General features: G+C 37.4%; 1 protein-coding gene across 10 annotated transcripts in view; it reads left to right on the top strand.

Moving 5' to 3' along the window:
* MAP7 (microtubule associated protein 7) overlaps nt 1-23,459 on the top strand; it is a 103,417-nt gene that overhangs the window by 62,687 nt on the left and 17,271 nt on the right. For 8 of the 10 annotated variants that reach the window (XM_065733467.1, XM_065733493.1, XM_065733423.1 and 5 more), the window contains 7 exons: nt 6,769-6,932; nt 7,752-7,863; nt 10,949-11,059; nt 16,399-16,512; nt 19,786-19,931; nt 21,745-21,860; nt 22,289-22,569. In XM_065733467.1, coding sequence (XP_065589539.1) covers nt 6,769-6,932; nt 7,752-7,863; nt 10,949-11,059; nt 16,399-16,512; nt 19,786-19,931; nt 21,745-21,860; nt 22,289-22,569 — 1,044 coding nt within the window. The remainder of the gene's footprint in view (nt 1-6,768; nt 6,933-7,751; nt 7,864-10,948; nt 11,060-16,398; nt 16,513-19,785; nt 19,932-21,744; nt 21,861-22,288; nt 22,570-23,459) is intronic. The other 2 variants (XM_065733433.1, XM_065733476.1) reach the window with 2 other exon arrangements.

The following is a 23,459-nucleotide window of genomic DNA, read 5'->3' on the forward strand; positions in this document are numbered from 1 at the left end:
TTGAAGTTGTATTGTGCTTTCATCTGTGTATTTGTCTGCTAATGTGATTTAAGAACTGTCTCTTGAGATTTGTGTTCTACTACAGCAAAGCAGTGATTTTTACAAGTGTGCAAGCTTCATTTTTTTTAGTTCAGAACCTAGATAATCTGTTACTCATGTCATGTGAACCAAAGCAAAGAAACATCATCGCTGTCCATATTAAATAAATATCAAGTTGCATAATGTTATATAAATGTAGGTCTTCCTGAAATTAGTAGAGTTGGATTTTGTTAATTCTGGGATATTTTCCATGCAACAGTAAATCAAATGAAGGCACGGTGTTTTATTTCTATAGAATTAGAAGTGGGATTTAAACTTAATTCATCTTTCTTTATTCAAGGGATCTGCCAACTTTAGCAAAGCTGCCTAAGTAAGCAGAAGTTGAGACTTTGTCATGCATCAAGAGAAATTATTCTCCAAAATAGAGTATTGGCTTTTGTAAAGCGATGGCAGAGATCTGAAGAAGTTTGTTTCATACTTTCAGTACCTTGAACAGAAGGTTTCGTCTTCTCTTGAAAATTAACCTGTTTAATAGCTTCTGTGTTTCTTTATTAAGGCTTAACTTTTCCTGCTTCTTTCTCTTTACTCAATCTTTTTTTTTTTTAGTTCTGCTGTACTATATATGTCGCTTTCACTGTTGTGTATTGGGTCAGTGCACTTGTGAGGATTTCCTTGTGTCTGGCAGTGGTATTTTAGCAGTGTTATTTTATTTATCACAATTGGGTGTCTGAGTACCTATTTTCTTTTTTAATGAGACTTAAGAGAATAGAAAAGATGAGTGCTGTCATTTTTGTCGTCCACAAATGTGCAGTGGCACTAGCATTACCTGAGGACTGTGTTATGCTACCTAATCAGAAAGAATAAACAGGCTACTAAATAAATGCTCCTTTCACATTAGTATATTTATATTCAGTTCTGAAACTTTCATTAGAAAATGTGGAAAGCACACAGAGAAAATTAAACTGAAATAGCATCCATTGAGAATAAAAAAATTTTATTTTAGTTTAGTTTCTTTGCAGTGGAGTATGCGTTTGTCTTCCTTAAACCTGTCAACCGTTGTCAACCTTAAACTTCAAGAGATTGAATGCTTTGGCTTTTTCTATATGCGACTCGTATTTTCCGTGACTAGGATTTCCTTTCAGCTTTATTTTCTCCTAGACTTGTTTTCTTATGCAGTCAGAAAAGAAGCATGGCTGCAAAGCAATTACTTTAATTATTTTATTCCTCTGACCATGTGGTAGTATATTATTTGTTGATATGCACATACCATTAAAAGATTGTTAGGGTAATTTTTACTTGATTCTATGGATTATTCTTCCAGTATCCATGTTTTAAATCTGTGCTGTGTCTGTGTACACTCTGTCCCATAATGTATATTCAATAAAATAACATCTATCCTTTAAAGCATGGATATTGCATCTCTATGAGACCAAACCTCTTGGGTCATGAGAGCTGGGAATGGCAGGAGGGGCAGTGGTAGGTAAGAGTGTTAGCTGTCAGATGCGGCCATTCTTGGAGCAAAGTGAGGGGAGCTGTCATGCTTGTCTTGCCTTCAGCTCTGTACAATGCCTTCTTTGCTTTGAGCCCATGTGTCAGTCTGGCTGTGCTTGGCACTCTTGGCTGTGTATGAAGCTTGTCAGGGCTGTTTATGATGAAAATCATAGTAGAGGGCCTGGACAAAGTAGAAAAGCTTAATAAAAGTTGATGCTTTTTCTACAGAGGGCCTTCACCCCCAACGTCGCAGCATGGACTGCTTCTGCACTGGCAAACTAAACAATGCTGAGGAGCATTCCCTGACACTAAAACTTAATTGTTCCTGCTGTTAAACTGTTAGGGTGATTCCTGGCAAGGTTTTGGCTCCAGACAGCTTTTTTTCTAGCTGATTCCCAGGCAATGTTTAGGAATAGGCTGGGAAAGCCCCTAGAGTTTCCTAATGTGTTTGAGTACTGTCACTGTTTTTAGAAGGTAAACATTTAGTGTAGATGAAACTTAGCTGAAACTAGTTGGTCTCTGGGCTTATTCTTAACCTAGACCTCATTCTCAATAACCAAATAGAAAATAAATAAAGATGATTTTACACAGAGAAAGTAACTGGGATTTTAAATTTGTTTTAATTCTGATAGTTTTGGATAATGTCTAGCAAAGAAAATTTTTACCTTCCAGTATCTTGGTCCCTGAGCCACAAGCAAACCATCTTTAAAGACTTAAATCTATGAATATTTTATCTATACAAATCCTGCTTAGATGCTGGCCTTTTTTACCACAGTTACAATCCCAACAAGGACACATGGCTGATGTAGTTTCTGTCATGGAGAACAAAAGATGGTAAACCTGCCATCCCAGTTAAGTTCTTACTTAAGGAAGTGTGGTATTAATCTCAGGTTATATAATGTTTCATTTTGGCTAGATCCATTGAATTCTTAATGCTAACAATGTATGAGCATTAAAATAATTTTAAAAATCACATTATGATCTATGTTGTTCCATTTGGAAATGATAAGTGGTACAATATCACATCAGTAAAAGTTGTGCATTTATTCTGCTGGTGAATTCCTTCTGGTTTATTCTGTTCTTTGATAGAGGAGGACAAAACTTTATCCAATATTTCCATGATCAGAATCCCCACAGAAACTAGGAATCAGTGACGTTAGCATCTGAATCATTTTGGGGTGTCCTTAGAGGACTTGATAGTGCCAGAATAAGAAGGGTTTATAAGAATGAAGGGGGGAAAAAAAGTGTTTTTTAAGGAAGATTAGTTTAAAAATTTCTGTGCTGTATGTGTGTCCATCAGAGCATGGCTAATGGAGAAACATCAGCTAGGAGAATCTAACATTAACTTCAGCTTTGATTACAGTTCTAAAGTTCACCTTTTAATTCATTTAGTCAGCCATTTTTGTGGAGTGCTTTAATGTTCCTGTTTTTGGATATGTTTAAGGCAACTCTGGTCTATTTTTCTGCTAATGCAGCAAGGACGAGATCAGTCTTAGTGCAGAGCTGGCAGTGAGGAGAGGCAAAGCAGTGGTCAAAGGAGGAAGTTATTGCTGAGGTCAGTAGTGTAAAGCTGGAGAAGATAGAGGATGGTAAGACGAAAAAGACTGGCTCTCAGCTCAGATAAACTGTCCACCCAAGGTGATCACAAAATGAAGACTGAGAAAAGGCAGAGCTAGAATAAAAAGCCCTAATGAAATCTGGAAGCACAAGAAAAAGGGCTACAGTGAGAGACAATAGAAGTGACAGCAAAAGGAGAGTGAGCTGAGAGGACCTTTCCTTGCTCCATGTGAATAAACAGCAAAGGGAAAAGGGAGGATTTGACACCTTGCATGCATTCCTTTTTCCCCTATAGCCCAGGAAAGAATGACTTGCTGTCTGTGTACTTGAAACTGAATTAGGGGAAATACGCTACATGCATTACACAAAAGAAGGGCACATTTTGTAGTTAACTGTATCTTCCACATTAAATTAGTTAATTGTAGTGTAAAATTAACTGGTTTCAAGTCTTGCATGTTTTTTAGTATTGAAATGTTTCTTTCTTGATTTATATTGTTTTATTTTTCCTGTTAGTTATGCCACTTCAGAATTAGGAGCATAGTCTCATTGTATTCTCATGTTGTCTAAACCATCAATAGTAGTTTGTTAAAAAAAAAAAAAAAAATTAAAAAGAAAAATGCAGAGGATATTAACTGCATGTCTAGGGCTCCACTCCTCCATTTCTAAATCTTGCTTTTTATGCTCTACTTCTGTGTCTTTGTGTCTCATGAATGTATTCCAACTTATAGATTAATTAATGAGATAAAACAAGGATTGGAATGTGACTTTTATTTTGTAGTTTCCCACTTTAACAAATGTTCCTCCGCTATTTAAGTTTTTGGCATATAGGTACTATCTGAATGATGGATCAAGCTTTCTTAAATGGCTCTTGCATGTTATCAGACAATAAATACTTATACAGGTTTCATCCTCATCCCCTTCTTCTTTGGATTGTTGCCCTTACTGGAGTCCAGAATTGGCTCAGCACTGAGCATAGCTCTTAGCGCAGCTTCTTTAGGTGCCACCAGAAAAGTGGGTATTTTCTCCTTCCATGTCCTGTCAGTCAGCTGCTCTTCCAAGTTGGTTGGGCCTTTTAGAGATATCTTCTGTTTCCAGTAGGCCTTTCTGCTCCTTCTGTCTACTAGCAAGACAGGTGATATATGTTCCCCATCCATGAAACATGGCTTGCTGTTCTTCTGGAAGCCTACTCAGAATAGGGCTAAATAGCCCTATGTTTTTCTCTCAAGTAGACTTTTTTTTTTTTAACCCTTGAGTAAACTTCAGTTTCTTACCCTGTAATACATTTTTTGAAGTTGGTCTCAAATCATGATAATGATGAGTAATTTTCTGTTTTTGAAAAAGGGTACTCAGTTGAACTCGATCACCATTTGTAGAGATTTTTATCCTTATTTCTGAAGAAAACAAGATAAATGAACATAGAGTGCATGAAAAGAACAGTACAATTCACTGGTGCAGCTGCCTGCTCTTGAACTGACCCTCTTATGCAATCCAGCTGTGCAGAGGCTAATAGGAAGAGCAAGCTCTTCCAGAATGCCTACATGCCTGGTGATGGACTGACTGCAGCTCTGCCTAAGACATTGGTTAGTTAAGTCAGACTGCTAGGCAGAAGGCAAAGTCAAAAAGAGGTGATAGTACTGTAGAAGTGACATGCCTTACACTTCTGGTGTTAAAGATGTAGCCCAAACTGCTTCAAAAGGTGGACCTCTTCATTTAGCTGAATCTTGTTGAACCTGGGCAACAGGAAGCTTTGTAAGGGATCATATCTCAGAAGAAGAGTAACCACAGCCATCTCTTTTCCATCCAGTCTGTTGGTGAGCTATTGGCTCCTAAGAAAGAGCAGCAGATGCATTTATGAAGATTTGTCTTGCTTTTGGAACACTGATTTTTTTTTATCTATTTTGTTGTGTTGTAAGGCTTTAATATGGAAGGAGGAGCTTTTGCAGGTTGCAGTGGGACTGGAAACTGATATTCTGCTGTTGCGTACTGTTTTCAGCCTTGTTCTGTAGTTTAAATTGCTCCCTTCAAGTCGCTAAGCTACAACAGAAAAGTACTTCTCAAAATCTGCTGGTTCTTGCATTACCATTTCACATTTGTGGCATTTTTCTCGCAACTATTTTTAGTAATTAAGCAACTGTACTGCTCCTTGTAGCTGTAATTATTCTAGCTATGTTAGATTATTAAATTTCCTGCAGTGATCTTGCTGAATCATCACTCACTTTGCCAAGAGGATGTCTTCTGGTTGCTTTAGCTGTTGCATGAGCATCTTTTTCTGGTCTGTATCCCATAGCAAAGATGACTGTTCTGTCTGCTTTTCTTAGCAGAAAGCATTTGAAATTTGAAAAAGTAAAAAACAAAACAAAACAAAAAAGTTTTCTGAAGGGAGATACTCTCAACATTAACTTGTCTATCTAGAGATTTTCAAGAGGCTGTGTATGCAAATGCACATGGATTAGAGTGCAATCTAATTTGTTTATCAGGTGAGATGTGATATGTTTGAGTAGGCAGGAAAATGCAGAAGAGGAATTAGGTGAAGATGACTGCTGGTCTTATAAGAAGTGGTTGCAGTGTCTGTTCTGATCTAGAATCGTGTTGTTTATTTTTGGTATGCAGTTGTCAATACAAATATCTCTGCTCACTGAAGGGCTAGAGTTGCTGTCTTTAAAGTACAAGGTTATAATGATTGGCTCCTTTTTCAAAGGTAATTTGTTTTTCAAAGGTAATTTGAAAAAAATAATTATCTTGGACGTTAAAAGACTTTATTTTTTATTTTTTGACATTTCGCTATTCTGATTCCCTGCATTATCAATGAGCTCGTCTGCATGGTTTTCTCTCATGGTCATTGTTGATGTTTGTCTCATGACATTCACGTGCATTTCTTACTGCGCTCCTATCTATCAATTTGTGAAGATCAGGAGGTATCCTGGCTTTTTAAAAAGCGAGTAAAAGGTATTTAGAACAACAACAACAAAAAATTCTGGGGCCTGAAGCTTTCAAGGCACTAATAGGGAGAGGTCCAGTGTGTCATAGGTAGTTGCTTTAATATGGGCTATAATTTGAGCGTGTATTCCAGATGGAATTCATGAAAATTCAGACCTTGGTGGAGAGCAAAATTTGTCTTTTATAGTGCTTCTTGATTTGAATTGATTAGTACTTCTGAAATGCTGTTCAAAGCACATTAAACCTACTAAATCTCATCTTTATTCTGACTTTCTTGGTTGTTTATATCTTCTTCTGGTGAGCTGATGGTACAGCTAACAGTCTAGCTGTTGCCCCAGTCAAAAGAGATGTGCTTTGGTCATTATGTATTAGTTATATACTAGTAACAGTTTTTCTTTTTACAGTGAAAGAATACAGAGAATTAGCATGGTTTGTACACGTATATCTAACTTGAATGCTTATGTATCTTAAACTAGTACAAAATCCTTTCTTCCACATAGAAACTATGTGCTGATGGGATGTAACCATTTCTGGTAGCAATTCACAGTAATTACATTGAAACTGAATGACATGAATGTGTGACTGGGGTGTGTGCAGTTTTAACATATGGATAGAGACTAGGAAATTACAAATGTCTTAAGCAAATGAGTTCAAGAGCTTTTCTATTTAGTTTGATTAGCCAAATTATTAAAGATTTCATTATGTATAGTATGTTAATACTTTTATTTCTGATTTTTTTCATAGCTGCAAGAGAAACCGTATGGTTAGAAAGAGAAGAGAGAGCACGACAACATTATGAAAAACACCTAGAGGAACGCAAAAAGAAGCTAGAAGAACAACGATTAAAAGAAGAGAGAAGGCGAGCTGCTGTAGAAGAAAAGCGAAGGCAGAGAATAGAAGAAGATAAGGTAAAAAGAAATGTCATGAAAACACTTCTCAGCTTGTTTTTTTCTGTAAGATATGGAACCACCAAACCTCTTCTTTTAATCTTGTCAGCAGAGATGTAACGTGAGCCTTGGTCAGTATGAGAGTGCACACAGAAGAGGATTTTGCCTTAGTCCCATTTTTTTTTAAAGTGTCCTTTGAGAGTCTGTTGCAGTTAAGTTGAGCATATCTAGGTTATAGTACGTGACACTACTCAACCTTGATCAGAAAAAATAGAAATTGTATGGTTTCTGTATGGCTGTGGGCTAATTTTTAGCTGTTCATTTTAAGGATAGCTAAGTATTAGTTGCTTTCTAACAAAGCCTTCAAGACAGTGTCCAGGAAAGATGCTACTGGCTGATTTGTCTCAGTTGAGCTGAGAACTCCCCTTCTTAGGTAAGGCATCTTATGGTTGGATTTTTTTTTTTGTTAACTGTCTCTCACTGTCCTAGTGAGAGAATAGGTGGGAAATTCAAGGTGGAAAGTAGTCCTGGTGTGTGTCTGTGCAGTGGTTTCTATAATGGGGCAACTGGTTGGGTTTTTTTTCCCAAGTCTGCAATAAGCCCTACATTTTCAAAATTAGAGCTAACAGTTCAAATTATTTATGGCTTAGTTATTGCTTAATGCAGTTGTAGAGTTAGAATGGTTTGTCTGAGTGCACATCTTTACTAGGCAGCATGTAAGCTTGAGCGCAGCTCCATGAAGCCTGCTAGGTTGTGTCCATGATGGGGGTAGCAGTGCTGGAAGAGGATTCATGTTAAAAATCTGGTAGTATCCAAATGTATTATCCTGTTGTACTTAAGGAACGACATGAAGCTGTTGTACGTCGCACAATTGAAAGAAGCCAGAAGCCAAAACAAAAGCAAAACAGGTGGTCCTGGGGAGGAGCACTACATAGCCGCATTAATAACACAGGTAAAGAGGGAGGCCTGGTTTGCTAGCCAGTTCCCTGCCCTGTCAGTTAACTGGATTTTACTTTCCTTCTGTTACAAAGAAAGATGATTTGCTATATGCTGGTTTAAATTCTCTGCTCTTTATCTTATTATTGCTAGCAACAGCGTGTTTCTGACCTTCTTGTGTAGCAAAAACATAACCAGGAGAAGTCTGAACAAAAGTGAAAACTTGTTTTGGGATTTGACTAATTCTGTATTTCTATTTTGCTACAGCTTCTCACTTCTGCTGCTTTGCTGCTGTTTGTGCGTGTATGTGTTGGTGTGTTTGTGATATGTCAGTTTTGTGATGTGAGCTACTGTGTGCAAACATTTAAATATTGTGGCTCAAAAAATAGTTCTGGTGGAAGTTACCAAATACCAAGACTAAAACAGAAGGAAGCAAATTGATTATTTGTGATTAGCTATCTGTATCTGTACAGATAATCATGGAGGCTGGAAAAAAACCTCTTTTTCCCCCCCTTGAGAAAAACTTAGATGGAGAAATTAAGTGAATTTTTGCTGTATGATTTTTTCCACAATCGTCTTCTCTAACTGAATCTGACAAATATTAAGTATGTGCCCTGTTAAATGTGATTGAAATTCAAAACAGGGAACTGGTTCTACATTTCTTTCACCAGAAAGTGTTACTTAAAAAAGAATGCTTCTCTTCCTACTCTAGCGTATACTTTTAATTGCGTACAGCCTTTCATTAAGGGGGAAAAGCATTAAGAATGATCTGAAATCTAATTCATCCTACAAGTTCAGTGAATGGTTATCTTTCATAAAATCACATAAGGTGTTTTGTTTTTTTTAATTAGCTCTGTATAACTCGATTTTTAATTTCTTTACTGATAAAAGTCATTGTCTTGCATTCTGTCCCTAGGTTATTTTTTTGAATCATCATTCACCTTTCTCGATTTAGCAGGCCTGGAGCACCACTTCAGATCTCTGGGTGGTGCTAGAAAACCTGGTACATAATCATTGTAGTTTGTTGATTCCTTTACCCATAGCTAGTTCTCAGGAAATGAGATCATCAGTAACTAAACCACCCTCATGTAGCTGCGGTGCATGCTTAACATCATGCTCATAGTTTAGAACTGTTCTTAGTCCCAGATTTTGTTGTTGTTATTTATTTTTAATGCAAAGAGTTATTACTAGCTGGCTACAAAGATCTGGCACAATTTGCTAAAATGAAATACAATATTCTGTCTACTGGAATTCAAGGAGACGCGATTTGAATCTTTTGATCTTTTTCTAAAATGCTTTTGCCATACTGCACATTCACATCATTCACATTTATTTTTCACTTGAAGGCAGATACGAGGTGAATGTGTTGCTCAGAATTTAATAACAAAGCAAACAGCAGTCTTCCAGGTCATCGATCACATTTGGCCTATTCTGTATTTGTAAGTTTCGTGTTGCCAACACTCGCACACAAATCTTCATGCTGAGTTTCATTCCCTTGAACAGTAGTCATAGAATTAGGAGAAGTAGAGGCATGCTATGCCATGACAAATGAAAGAGGCAATGTTTATATTCTCATTTGTCATCTTCAAAAAGTTGTTTTGTGCAATACATTCTTTAAGCCAAATGTAGAATTTTTCTTTTGATGTAGTGATATACTATGTATCCTCTCAAGTATAGATTAGATAACAGAGTTCAAAATGTGAAACATAAATGCTGTTCTGACCAAGATCTTTGACATGCGAAGCCCAAGTATCCTGTCTCCAGTACTGAACAGCACACAACACTTATAGATGAGTGCAATATGATCTTGCCTGTAGAGGTCTCATTCATGCGCATGAATTGTTTCTCCTTCTCAAACCCAATTCTGAATTTTCATCTCCCTTAATGTCATCAGTGTCCTGGTCTTTTATCTGCTTCCCAAACAGTATATGGACTTACCTGAGGACATGGAGAATATGAATCAGCAGAGCATTAGGCATCTGTGGAAGCGTGGTTAAGTTCTTTGCTGAGTAGCACTGAATTTGCAGTACATGCTATAAATGTAAGCAATAGCAGGATCAACTCTCCTAATATATTCTGATTATCAGATTTCCAAATGGAAATTTTCACTAAACAAAAGTTAGTTGATGCACTTAGCTTTTTTTTCTTTGATTTTTGAGAGAGAAGAAAAATCATACAACTTCTTGTCCTGCTTATTCTTCCTCTGCTGCCATATGGCTAGCGACTTTCCCATGGCATACGCCTGTGCACAAAGTATATATGATCTGTATTCTCGAGAGAACCATCATCCTCCACAGTAGGGCGCAGATATTGAGTGACTGCAGCAATTTCACATACAGATGCTATAATGCTGTTCTAAAATCCACAGAGCCTAGAAGCAAAATTCAGTGTTTTATGTATCTACACCAAACGTGTGTGACAAGTAGTATGCAGCCTTCCCCAGAGACTTGTTTTCTAAAGCTGTGTGGAGTTCGGTTTGACTAACAGCAACTTCATTCACAGCAGGTAGAAAGTAAGTCTGTGATGGGAAGTTTAGCTCTTTCACAGAAATATGGACATTACATCTTTTGTGCTTATTACTGCTCTCCATGTGTATTAGCCTTCCCTTAACACATTGGAATTTTATTAACATAGTGCTGACCCTCTACCTGATAGTGCCCTGTCAAATGTCACCTTTGATTCAGGTTTTAAGGGTTTTTACTTGAATGACTTTACACTTCCAAGCACGTTGTCATTTCCCTGAAGCTTCTATTGTGAGTCACAAGTCAAATTTTTTTTGGAGGCTATTGAAAGGAACATGGAAATACCACCTTGGCTACTAGTATCTGCTTCAAATTTTCCATTAAGGTCCTTGGATTGCAACCTGATTGAATGATAATCAGTGAACAGAATATTTTATCCATTTGGAATTGAAAATGAATGGTTTTGTGCCCAGTCTTTGAGTCATCTGTACAATGTCTGCTGAGAAATCCGTTCTATTTTGAAAGTTCTTGTGGTAGAGCAGGAATGACCTAGTCATGTTTTCCTCCTCCCACTAGTGAGCTAGAAACTGGCATTACTGCATGTGGGCTGTCAATTAGCATTATCTCCATTTGTTTTAGATCCAGACAGGCGGTCTGTTTCAACAATGAACCTTTCGAAACATGTTGATCCAGTCATTAACAAGCGGCTCTCCTCCTCATCTGCAACATTACTAAATTCTTCAGACAGAGGTACAGTTCCAAAGAGGAAAAAAAAAAAAAAGAGCAAGAAAGAAAATGTTCTATACTTGTGTGGCTTTGCACATAAAACAAGTGTCTGAAGTCATTTTCTGTACTTTATCTAAATGGAGTGAAAAGACTTTGAATGTGAAAAGTAAATGGTTTGAACATTTTTTTCCTGTGAGAAGAAATATGTATTTCTTGTTTTTAAAACAAGAGAACTTACTTAAATGATCTTACTTCAGCAAATGATAAAAGTGCTTCTGTCAGGTTTTTAGTAAATGAGGTACAACAATCGAAATAATACATCCCTCCATACTGCATGCAATTGTTTGTGACCTTTTATTTGTGTTATGCCATTTTGTCATTATTTTGCTTTTGTTTTTCTTTAGTGGTAGCTTTTGAATATCTGAAAACATGTTGTATAAAGCTTTCAGGCAATTATTTTCTTACAATTTCTGATTATTTTAATGAAGGTGTATAGGTACTTTTCATATGATGTCTGTTTATTGACTTTTTGAGTCCAGTTACTTTTCAAAGATTGCATTATTTCAGTGTGAATTTTTCAGTGTTTACAACTCTGCACAACTGATAGACAATCAGGCTTTTGTGAGTTAACGTAGGTGAATTGCTGCCTCTGTTTTGAGGATTTATGGGGTAAAAGCATTGAGCCAAAGTGAGTTATAAAAGAACGTCTCTTGTATAACTTGTGCAAAGAGCTTTACAGAATAATTCTTGGGAAGGACTTTTTGTCCTCTACTGAGAAGTTATGCCCCATTTCAATCTGGAAAAATGCATATTTTCAAAAACAATTTTTAGAGTGGTGCTTTAGTTGTATTGCAAAAAATGGTTGGTAGGCATCATTATTTGTGTGTTTTAGGTGCCATGTTTTATGTACATGGTTGGATGCACATTTCTGGCTGCTTTGACCATGTTAATACTTACAGGTTAGCACAGTTCTGAAGTCTGGTAACTTGTGAAAACATAGTGTTATCTTAGGGCACAGTTTATTCTAGAATACCAATATTTTTTTTCTCTAAAAGTTGAAGCCCAGACAGTTTTATTTTGTTGCCTTTAGATGTGTACATACATAGCTTTTTCCAGTTGATGACTGTTCCTTCCCAGGGTTGATTATTTGAGGAAGGATTTTGGAGGGAAGAGGAAACAGCAGCAGGCATTAAATATGAAGGATAGTCTCTTGTAGACTGTAGCTCAAGGTGTAGTGCTTTTTACTACCTATAACAAATTCTGAACAAGTTGGACTGAGAACTAGGCAGTGTAACGGTGGCTGAAGGAAAAGGAATAGGGGAGTGGAGGCCATATGTCATAAACATTAAATGGCAAGTCATTCCTTTCTTGGCATCTTCATTAAACCAGCACAGGAGTCCTTGGAAGCCTCTTGCGTTATGGAGTCTGTGGAAGACAAAGCAAACTGAAATGATATGAATGTTCTTTTTCTTGTGTATTTATCCAAATCTAGTTGAGCACATAACTGGAGAAGTGCTTCTCACCTCTCCAGTGGCCTCAATATCTTTAGGCAAGTGCTTAAAGGAATCATCTGCCTTTCTGCTCCTTTTTTGCCTTCCAGGGGGCATCCAATCATGTATTGCCTGTAACACATAATACTCCTACCTACAAAACAAGCTGGAGATGAGGATGATAAGCTTACCCTAAGTGGCTTATAGCTGTCATCAAGAACTTCTGTTAAGCAGTGTTTATTTTTTATTTTTTCTGCCATTTGAGGACAAGATTTATTACGGCCCAATCAAAGGTAGAAATTTTAGTTAATGGTTTGCCCGGTTAATTCCTTTTGAAGTACTGTGTTGCTACATAGATCTTTGTCACAATTTTACAATCAGGCAGCTAGAACAGGCTTTTCATTGTGCTCTGATGGTCTGGGTAGTTCAAACTGTGTAACAGAATATAAACAAATACATTCAATTGGAGAAAGCTTCCTTTGACCAATAAATTCTGGTGGTGGTGCTCTTTAAGAAAAACTTACCTTACCTATGGTATTATCAACTTGCTATGACTTTCTTAGTTTTGAAAAAACAGAACTTATACTGTAGTTGTGTTCTTCCTTCTCTCTGTAGTGAAAGTTTATCTCAGAAGGGGCGATGGTCTTGATCCACTACATCACCTTTGTCTGCCACCTTCATGGAAGAAGTTCAAGGGCTGTTGAGAGATAATCTAAAGGCACAAGTTCTTTCCCACCTATTCCACAGCATTTTTATGTCTCTCTGAGCAAACACCAATTATCAGTGAGAGTCCTTCCTCTGTGTTGCTCATCAGGAGACCTGTTGAATCGCTGCCTCCCATATGTTGCTAGAACTAATCAGATGCTATTGTTTGCCTACTTGCAATTTATTCAGCTGCTACTATGATAACTTCTTGTTGTTCAGTTGATATGTCCTGAAGGTAAACATAGATGATTGTGATCAATTCACTGTTGCCAGCTCCACGGCACCTTGTGGTTTTTTTGTTTGTTTTGTTGTTGTTTTTGTTTGTTTTTTCCTTCCAGTTATACTTTATTAATCTGTTTAATGTGCTGGTAGCTGGGAGTAGGGGTACTTCTACCTGCCAGGAGTGTACTTCTATTGAGGGACCAAGGAGCAAGTAGCCTTAGACAGAACAACAGCAAAACAAATATTTCCCTTTCTCTGTCAGGTGTTTGAAGGATTAAAACGTTGCTCTGGCATTTTTAAAAATGAGCAAAAGAAACAAAAAGCCAGACCTCATTTTTTAAAGTCAGATTTTTTAATTTAGGGACTCTGTTTTGTTTTTCCTTCAGTGTGAACTGTAGTCCAAAGCTCAGTTGTTCAAAGCACTTAGGATGAATACTTTTGTACCTGAAACTCGATGAGCCAAGTTTAATTTGGCTTCTCTGTGCTGATGGTAATGCTGATGACTAGGGTTTTTTAAGTGTCAAATCTGGTGATTTCAGTGAGCTGTGAGTAAGTGATGATGTTAACCTACAAAATCAAGATGTGCTTATGACAGACTATGATCTAAAACCATTTTAAGGTTTTAGGGAGACTCACCTCTAAGTTCCTGGCTGAAACTGTTGTTCCACCTTCAAACAACTGCTTAATTGTACTGGCACTATCACACTTCTCTCAGCTCACTATCGGGGCATGTCATCTAGCCCTCTCTCAATCACTGCCTTGTTAGTTGTTTGCTGTGGGCACAGGATTGCCTCCAGTAAATAACGTGGATAAGATGTGTCAGGAACGAAGAGAAAAGGTAATTAAACCATACTTATCTCCTCGGGCAAATTACAGGGGGATAGCTGAGTGCTGTAGGACATCAGTTTCTTAGCTGTGGTCTCTTCAGACTGTCTGTTCTGTGGGACTTGTGTAAGGCTTGCAGATGGCCCACAGGGCCAGATTACATCATGACATTTACTTATCATCTCTTTGCAGCTATAGAAATGAGTTCCAAGAAGATCTTGGTATGCATAGTAGTGAACTATAGGCCTAAAATTTCAGGGATCATTTTCCTAAGGTGTGGAGCCAATTTCTGCACAGTATTAGTGTTCTTCTGATAAGTTGTATGGTCTTTAAAGAGTTTCTTTAGACTCAGCATCTGGTAAAGGCTGAGATCACAAAAAAAATAATTTGCTGCCTTGAAACAGAAGGTTTAAAATATGATCATATTGAACCAAACGTTTTGATAACTTTTGATCATTTTTGCATCCAGTTCAATGGTTGTCCATTAACTTTTTCTTCCTTGATAAGTTGCAAGTTTAATAATAATGTGTATGCTGTAATGGAGATCTTTTCAGGATATTTTGTGTCTCTGTATAATCTGTACCAACACAGAATGGATCTATTAATCACCAAGAACTCTGCAGTATTATATTATATAAGGACAATTATCTGAAGGGCCTGCTGTGTTTCTGAGTACTATACTCCTATAGTAATGACACTTATTGAGTTAGCAGAATTTAGGTGAGCAGTTTGAGAAGTGGTAGAAAAAAAAACAAAAAACAAACAAACAAAAAAAAACCCAACACTGAGAGCAGATTATCTCAATGAGATTGTTGAGAACAACCTCTCCTTTCATGGGGCTCATTGTGGAGTAGATTAAAGACGGCTTCCAGGTTTATGATTTTTAGAAGAGATGGATCTTTACCTTTAAAAGTGCAAATTAGCCTGTTTATCACAGCTAGTTATGTTGGTTGGTGTTTTAGGGACAGCACCTCATAAAATCAAGTTGCAGTTTTCTTGCCATAGACACCAAACTGAAACTAATAAATGCTGGGGTATAAGACAACCTAATTTCTCCTGTTGAGTTTTTTGCTATGGCCTGAGTTTAGTATAATGAACTATGGGAACTATTTCAGTGTTTCCTTTTGTGGTGCTCCTAATAATAACATTTATTGCACCTTACTGTTAAAAAGCCATCCACTACAATTGAGCAATAATGTAGAGGACTCCTTTGCCATAATCAATGTTTAAATGGTGTTATATTAAAAATATTATTTTATTAAAAATAAATGTTGTGAGGCAAAATAAAAATACTGATAAACTACATTTGTATTATGCAGTATTGGGAGAAGCAATTGTGAGCGATTACAGCCAGATCAGCACGTATAATGTGTTTTCAAAACATACTAACAGTGTAAAATGTTAGATCTTGTTACTGCTGCAAATAGAAAGTTATCATTAATGAGGGTTTTTCACAGAATTAAATGCAGTATGCATTCTGAGGCACATGTATAACAGAGACAACTGTAGCCACTGAGTGTGGTATCAGCAGCTCAGGCACACTGTATCCTTTTGTGATGCTTTGACAAAGTCTCTTTCTACGATCCAAATCTGTATAGTAGTAAGCAGCCCTCTTTGTGGTTTTTGTTTGTTTTTTTCTTTTTCTGTCTAGGCTGGCAGACTGCAGATGGTGTTTTAGTCACTGTTTTATTTTGTTTTGTTTTTTGTATATACCTACATTCCTTGTACGTAGAAGGATTTTGAGACACAGACATCTCTAAGTTTATATTAAGGAATGGCACCTGCTCTCCTGGTACAGAATTCATCCTGCCATCCCTAGAAGGAAGACATAATGGATCTGTGCAAAATGTCAGCATTAACCTGATGACAGTTTAGCATGATGCCATAATCAGTAGCATAATATAAATGATTGGCTCTGTGATCTGTAGGAATTCCTCCCCTACAATGGAATAACACTGAGATGTAAAACAATGAGTGAGTGTGTGGCTTGGGTTTCTAAAAGGTAGTTTCAGGATTTCCATGGTGTGTAGTCATGAGGTTGTAATAATACTAACAGTTCTGCACCATGTAGTCATTTGCACACTGTCTGACCTAACTCTTGCTTGTGTGATGCACGTTCAGCTCGCCGTCTGCAGCTCAGTCCCTGGGAGAGCAGCATCGTTAGCAGGCTCCTGACGCCCACACACTCATTCCTGGCCAGAAGTAAAAGCACAGCTACATTGTCTGGAGATGCAGGTAAACCCATAAGAGAGCAGAGACTTTATGTCTCAGCCACGTATTTTTCCAGGTTTCCTTTGGGATGTTGTAAAGTTACTGATGTAATTATGCGTGTACAGTAGCATCCCAGAATGAGTTTGGAAAACCTGCAGTACATTGTATGACAGCTTGAAAGCTTCTGCAATGCTTGTTTGCTCTGCCTTTTCTTTCTTCCTCACCTCTCAGCTATCTTTGGCCTCTTCCTTAACTTAACAAGGGAATACAACACATGCAGGGCAACAACGTCACACTGTCTGTGGCTGAAGGAAATGCTTGCTCTGCTGTAAGGAGCTGATTCAGCACACTCACCTCTAACGTCATGCACTGTTTGCTTCAAGCAGTGCCATTCTGCTCTGGAGCACTTTCCACAAAAGCCGTGTTGGATATGTAGAGTGATATGCCCTGGCTGCGGTGAATTTAATGCATGTAAGGTTAAATGTGCAGGATTTAGCTAGGTTACAATAACTGTAAAGTTCTCTGCTGACCCCAGAACAGCTCTTTGATTAACCCCTATGAGGAAGATTAATACACAGAAATATGTAAGTACTGCTAGGCCATAACTTAAAGCCTGAGTAAAACTGCCTTTCAGTAACAACCAGGTTACACTGGTTTACCATGCATTTTAGGCATATGAAAACAGCCTTTTCTCTTACCATAGATTGTTTTGAGATTGTGCAGTAGGGATTTTACCATTACAGGAGTACATTTCTGCACACGTTGAATGTTTAAGCCTAGGCAGGTCTTTCCCATTTAATATGGACAGATCTTTATTTTAATTAAAGGACATAGAAGGTAAGAGGGAATAGAGATCTCCTAAGATTACTTTTAAAGAAGCTTTCACTTAAGAACTCTTATCGCTAATAAGGCTGCAGTACATTTCCATAGGGGGAGCACTGTAGGAGCAAAAATGTGACTGATATTCCTTCATGACTTTTAAAGCAATAACATGTAAAATGAAAGCTTAACATCATCCACCAGGCAGTATATGGAAATGCAGCCTTTCACTAGGGAATACCTGAGAAAGCAGTTTCTTAATTTTGAAAGCGGTTACTTAACTGGAACACGTGGGAAGATTATTCTGTGACTGCTATTGTTTCATGCTGAAGCTCTAAACAAAGTGGAATATTGAGAAAGATTGAAGATGACAGGAATGACTGATATATCAGTCATCATTTTTAGGTAACTCCCCAGAAATTCCTTGTCTGTGCTAACTGGAACTGTACCACCCAGAAGAATAATCCATCTTTTCATTGTTTTCCAGGTATTATTCTCTAGGAGCAATAACTGCAGTCCCTTCATGCAGGATGCTTCCTGGAGATTAATGATCAGGTGGTGGTAATGGCTCACAGCTGTGCTCTGAGCACTCCACTCATCCCAGCCTGTCATTATTTCCTAGAAAATTACCCTGCCTTTTGGCTGTAAGGATGAATTGCAGTGCAAAAAATCAAATTAAATGTGGCTTCATGTCCTTAACATTGAAGCTAAGCAAGCTATTAGGGACCTCCTGATTTATTATTTCTTTAAGCAACTCTCCAAAACCAAAATGTAATTTTAAATAACTCTCCTCTGTGTTTGTAATCCTGTTCATACATCCTGATTCACTGGGAGTGCCTCATGCAGCATTGTTTGCCAACCTCGCAAATGAAAATGAACTGCTTGTCTTTGAGCATTTATGATGTCATCCTCTGTGGTAACGTTGGATAATCAGCATGTAGCAGCAGAATTGATTCACAGAGGGCAGAAAATGCATAAATTGTAAGCTGTTAAAATATACATTTTGCCACTGCCTCCTGTCTGGTTTAGATATGCTCAAACAGATTTTTAAAAATGTAAGATTTTTTTTAAGTTGTTATTGTTTTCTAATTTTTATAAATTTGTCACCTTTTAATACCTTATTAAACATAAATCTCTATAAGTAAGGGGGCCACGAGTGCCCTTGCTGTAACATTTACTTGAGACTTCCTTTGTTCATAATCTCCCAGTGCAGCAGAATTTGCAGAGTTAGGATTGTTAAGTCTGCAAAGTACTGTTAAGTCTATGAGCTCTTCCTGTGACAGCAGTTGTACTCTTGTAAGGCTGAAGAATTAACTGTGTGTAGAACTGTGTGTGCTCAGAGTTCTACAGGCAAGAAATGTTCTTTTCTAAGGAAAGTGAGGAAGAGAAGTTACCATATTAGAAACTCTGCTCTTTTTCTTCAACTAAGATACTGAATAGTAATGATGCCAAGACTATATTAAGCAACCAGGAGAGACAAATAGAAGCAGACAAAAAAATATCTGGAGTAATAATGCAGTTTCCCCCAACATTCTCCTTAAGTTAAATAGGGAGGAAGTCTAAAGATACTTTGCTGCAAAAAGTTCCTGCTGATGCATTTTGTAGAGTTACAGTTCACTTCTAACGTTTAACTTGGAACATTGTAAACCTGATAATTTGCCGTTGGCAGGAGATCTTTTGGTGATAGTCTTTGTCCTTGTGCAAACCAAAGAAAACTGCCATCCTGGTTACTCATTCAAATCCTGGTTTGTAGATTGATTTATTGTCATCAGCCTGCTTTTTGTAGTGTATCAAATATTTTGCTGTTGAGAATGTGTTCAAGTTGGCTGTTATTATAGCATTATTAAGAAATATTGAAAGTTTTTATTTAGATGGGCTTCAAATATTGCTTATGAGGTATTTTAAAAAACACATCACGCTAGAGATTGTAGACAACAGTCAATATCACTGATTTTCTAAATGGAACTGTTTCTGTTGTTAGCATGTTTTGATCTTTGGCATCTCCTTTTATTTTCCTCTACTTCCAAGACAGTTAATAGGAATTCTGGTTTTAGTTTGATGGTTTCCTATTCCAAATGTAGTTGAAATTCATACCAATGCATATACTAAGCTAATCAATTTCAGACCAGTTTTTTTTATCAACTTCCTTTTCAGAACCATCAGCTATGTCAGAAAATAAAAGCTTTTTTCTACTACACAGTTGTGAGGCATACCTATTTAATTTATTTAAAAGAAATCAATGAGTGGATCAGTACACGACTGCGTATTAGAATTGTATCATTACCATACATGTGACCAAGCTAAGGTATCACATGATGGTTCTGATTTGAGAATTAGTCATTCCTCTCTTTATTAATATCTTCTTTCTTTTCTCTGTCTTTCTCTGTTGTTTCTGTTCCTGCTGGCTTTCCTCTGTCAATTCTCCAATGATGCTCTATAATTATAATGAATAATTAACAAAAACAACCAACACCGTAGTTATCCCCATTTGTCCCCGTTCAGCATCTTGCAGCCCCATCAGCCCTCTGTCCTACAAGACCATGAGCTGTAGGAATTCAGCAGACCGAGCAAAGCTTTTTGCATCTACTGATGCTGTTGGACGTAGAAGAACACATCTTGCAGGGGTAAGTATGCCGATTATATATAAATTAATGTCTCATGCCATAACCACCCGATTGAGTTGCTCGTTCTAATATATCCCTCTGCAGCCTCCTGCTGCTGCCTCCAATGTATTTCATAGTTGGTTAGATTTTAGCTGGTATATACTACATTATCTGTTGATATAGCCTGTTTATGCACTAAAGAATCTGCTTGGAAAACAACACATTTTTACAAAATACCCTTTCTTCTCATGAGATACAGAGGCAGTTGCAGAGCATTTTGTCCTTTTCTCTGAACTTTCAGGGAAAATCAGAGCAGTGTGATACAGACAAGATCAAATTCATGTTGACTGTGCTCCAGGCCAACAGGATGCAGTCAGCTCCAGTTCAGATATAACTACTCAAGTTCAGCAAATGATATTTTTTTTTCTTGTACTCTGAGTTTTAGAGTGTAGTAAGAGTGAAATCTTCTCTGCAAATGATTATGTAAGTGAGCAAAGTAGAAGGAGACAGTGCTGTCTTTTATTTACATCCTTTTTGGAAGCGGTGTTAAATGAAGGCAGCATGAATCAGAGCCGGTATTAATCTTTGAGGCAGGTGAGAGTTTGCTGAAGTTTGGGCTGAGGCATAGCTTTGGGTTGTATCTCTACAGAAGTCTCGCACTACGTGCAGTATGTTGTAAACTACAGGGCTATCAGTTTGGCACCTCTAAGATCTTTCTCATTGGTTCTTTGGTTTTCAGTTAAGGAGAAGATAAGTTGATACATCTTGGTGAAAAAAATGACTTAAGAATACTGTTAATACCAAATGATAGAGTTAAGATCTATTTTCAGTAGCCTGCATGTTACAGAGAATCTTTTTACTAGTTAGCTTCTGTAGGAATTCAGTTTTTTGACTTCACTTTGAAAAAATGCTGATACTGTGTTTTCAGGACTAATGACGTAGATGTTATATAGACAATTATTTTTTCTAGCAAGCAGGAATTCTTATTCATTCTAATGCATTTATTCTATCTTTATATAGTCTGGTAACTTGGAAGATTATCATCCTATTAATCAGTATAACTCTTGTAAATGATAATTCTGAAGGGCTGGTTAATTGCTGTCAAGTAACAACTTCAGGACTGGAACCACTTACCATGTATTACGTGATGTTTTTGACAATTTAAAATAACTAGTTTTATCCCTATGCAAAAACACCTCATGGATTTACAAAGATAGCCCAGGCTTTATATGCTCATACAGTTGTTTTCCATCATCTCTGGTTGTTAGACATGTTTTCATAACTCACTCATAACTTCATAACTCTGTGGTGTTGACATATAGCTATGAAAGCAAGAAGTCTGTATTGTGCAGGGACTCTACCAAATGGGAGTCCAAAGAGTGAGTTTTTTGGTGGGTGTATATATATATATATATGTATATATATATATATATATATATATAATATTTATATATATATATCCAAAATGAAATCCAGAGTTGATGGGAAAGAGGTAGTATCTTTGGAAGCAGTGGAAGGTACTGTGTGGCAGCCAGCAAAGATCAAACCTTAAAAGGTAACCTTTTGCCTGTGTAAAAATAAGACTGCAAATTGCATCTTTAGACAGTAAAGAGAGTGATTAAGAAGGATCATTGTTTTCAAATGTATATCTACTGACAAAAGCAGTCAGATTACAGAAGCTATATTCATGAACTTGTCAAACAGGCTGTAGAAACTACTGACTCAGCACTACTTTTTCTCAGCCCCACAACCCTTTATCTTTAAATGAGCTCGCTTTGCTTTCTTTAGCTGCGTGAACTGTGGCTTGACTTTGTCTTTGTTTGCTGAACTATAGACTGACAAAAAAGAAAAGGAGAGAGACCATTTGTCATCCAACTTCTCAGCCAACTTGAAAGGAGGTCATTTTTCTTCCAACCCCAAAGTTAGATCACCAGCTCCCTCTCCAGTTTGGTAAGCCAAGTACATGCTTTAGCTGGAGGCTGAGCTATAGGCAGCTCTAATAGTTCTGTTAATTAAATGTTTGCACCAATTTTCCTGTGGGGGCTACCTTATTTGTTGGTATCAGTATTTTCTGTATGCAACAAAGTAGAGATGATATAGTTTATAGAAAAAAAAATAGTGTTTCTTTTTAAGGAAAGAGGAAAACGAGCAATGTATCTGCTTTCTTGCCTCTTGGCTTTGTCAATACTCACTTATCTGGAGAGCTGAAAAGTGAAGCATTTTGCATGAAAGTTCATCAGTTGCTCCAGAAGTTCTGCTTGATAGCAGAGAAATAGGGAAGTTGTTTTGCTTTTAGCTGTTTTTAACTGTAGAGGTGATATGTAGGTGATGTCCAGCAAAGCATGTCTTACAGTGATTGTCACTCTGTGATTACACAGGCATGCATCAAAGTCATTGCCATCTTTGGCTAGCTCATTCAAGCAGATAACTTCCCCACCTGGTTCCTCCAAAGTTTCTTCTACTCAGGCACGTCCTCCTTCTCCTGGCAACATCCGGCCTGTCAAAAAAGATGTCAAACCTGAGAATGAAAAGAAAAGACCAGAAAAGGAGCCTGAAAAGGCCAGTGAGGAGAGGACAGAAGAGAGAAAAGAAACATCAGCAGGTGCTGGAGAATCTCCAAATCAGGAAGAGCTCACTGTTCAGGCAGAGGTTGCTCAAGGTAAGTAGAAACTCCTGTTGAGGTTAAGGAATGCACAAGAGTCTCTCATTTCTTCCCTCTGGTTCTCTGAAGCAATAAAGCTTTAAATTGCTTTCTATCAAGTGTTAGTCTAAGTTTTTCAGAATGTTACACCTACAGATGTGTATTAATTATGAGAAAAGTATAAACAGGCTGAAGCCTTCATTTTGCAAAACAGCCAGAACAGGCACACCTGCTTTGCACATCTGTTTTCTGTCTTTTTGGTAGAGAATAAGTAGAGGGACTTTGTCCCTCACATCAGGATACAACTTGTTTTCAGACTCTGGAGTAGAACAACAATGGTCTAAAAATTAACCATACAGGAAGTCATCACCTAAGGCCGGGGGGGGGGGGGATGGAGGGGTTAGTGTGAGCAATGAGAATGTCCATTTCTGCAAGATGGTGATAACTTGAAACTATACCTGCTTAACTATAATATTGCTGGAATACCACATAGTCTGTGAGATTAGCAGGGTAAAGTAGAATACAATAATGATAATAAATAGTAAGAAGAGGAAAAGATGCATCTGAAAGTGAAAAATGGAGGCTTTTCTAATAGAATTTTTTGACCATTGTGAATACAGTATAAGCTTTCTCAAGGACGGGATATAATGATCATTGTCACCCTTGGGATTGACATGATGGGTTACTTGGTGTTCTTAATTTAAAAGTAATTGATTCCCTTCTGACTGTTCTTCAGAAAACAGTTTTATGTATTAATAATCTCATGTTTAACTGCAAGATGCATAATTGGAGGTTGTTCTTCTGCAAGAAAACTTGTTGTGTTAATGTTTTAGTAAGTTCTGTTACAGTAGTTGCACTCTGGTACCTAGGTATTACCATGCAAGGTGTAATCCCAGATGTATCTGTTG

The sequence above is a fragment of the Cyrtonyx montezumae genome, unplaced genomic scaffold (assembly GCF_038088225.1).
Source record: "Cyrtonyx montezumae isolate F1298 unplaced genomic scaffold, pur_monq_1.0 scaffold_0, whole genome shotgun sequence".
Classification (NCBI taxonomy): Eukaryota; Metazoa; Chordata; class Aves; order Galliformes; family Odontophoridae; genus Cyrtonyx; species Cyrtonyx montezumae.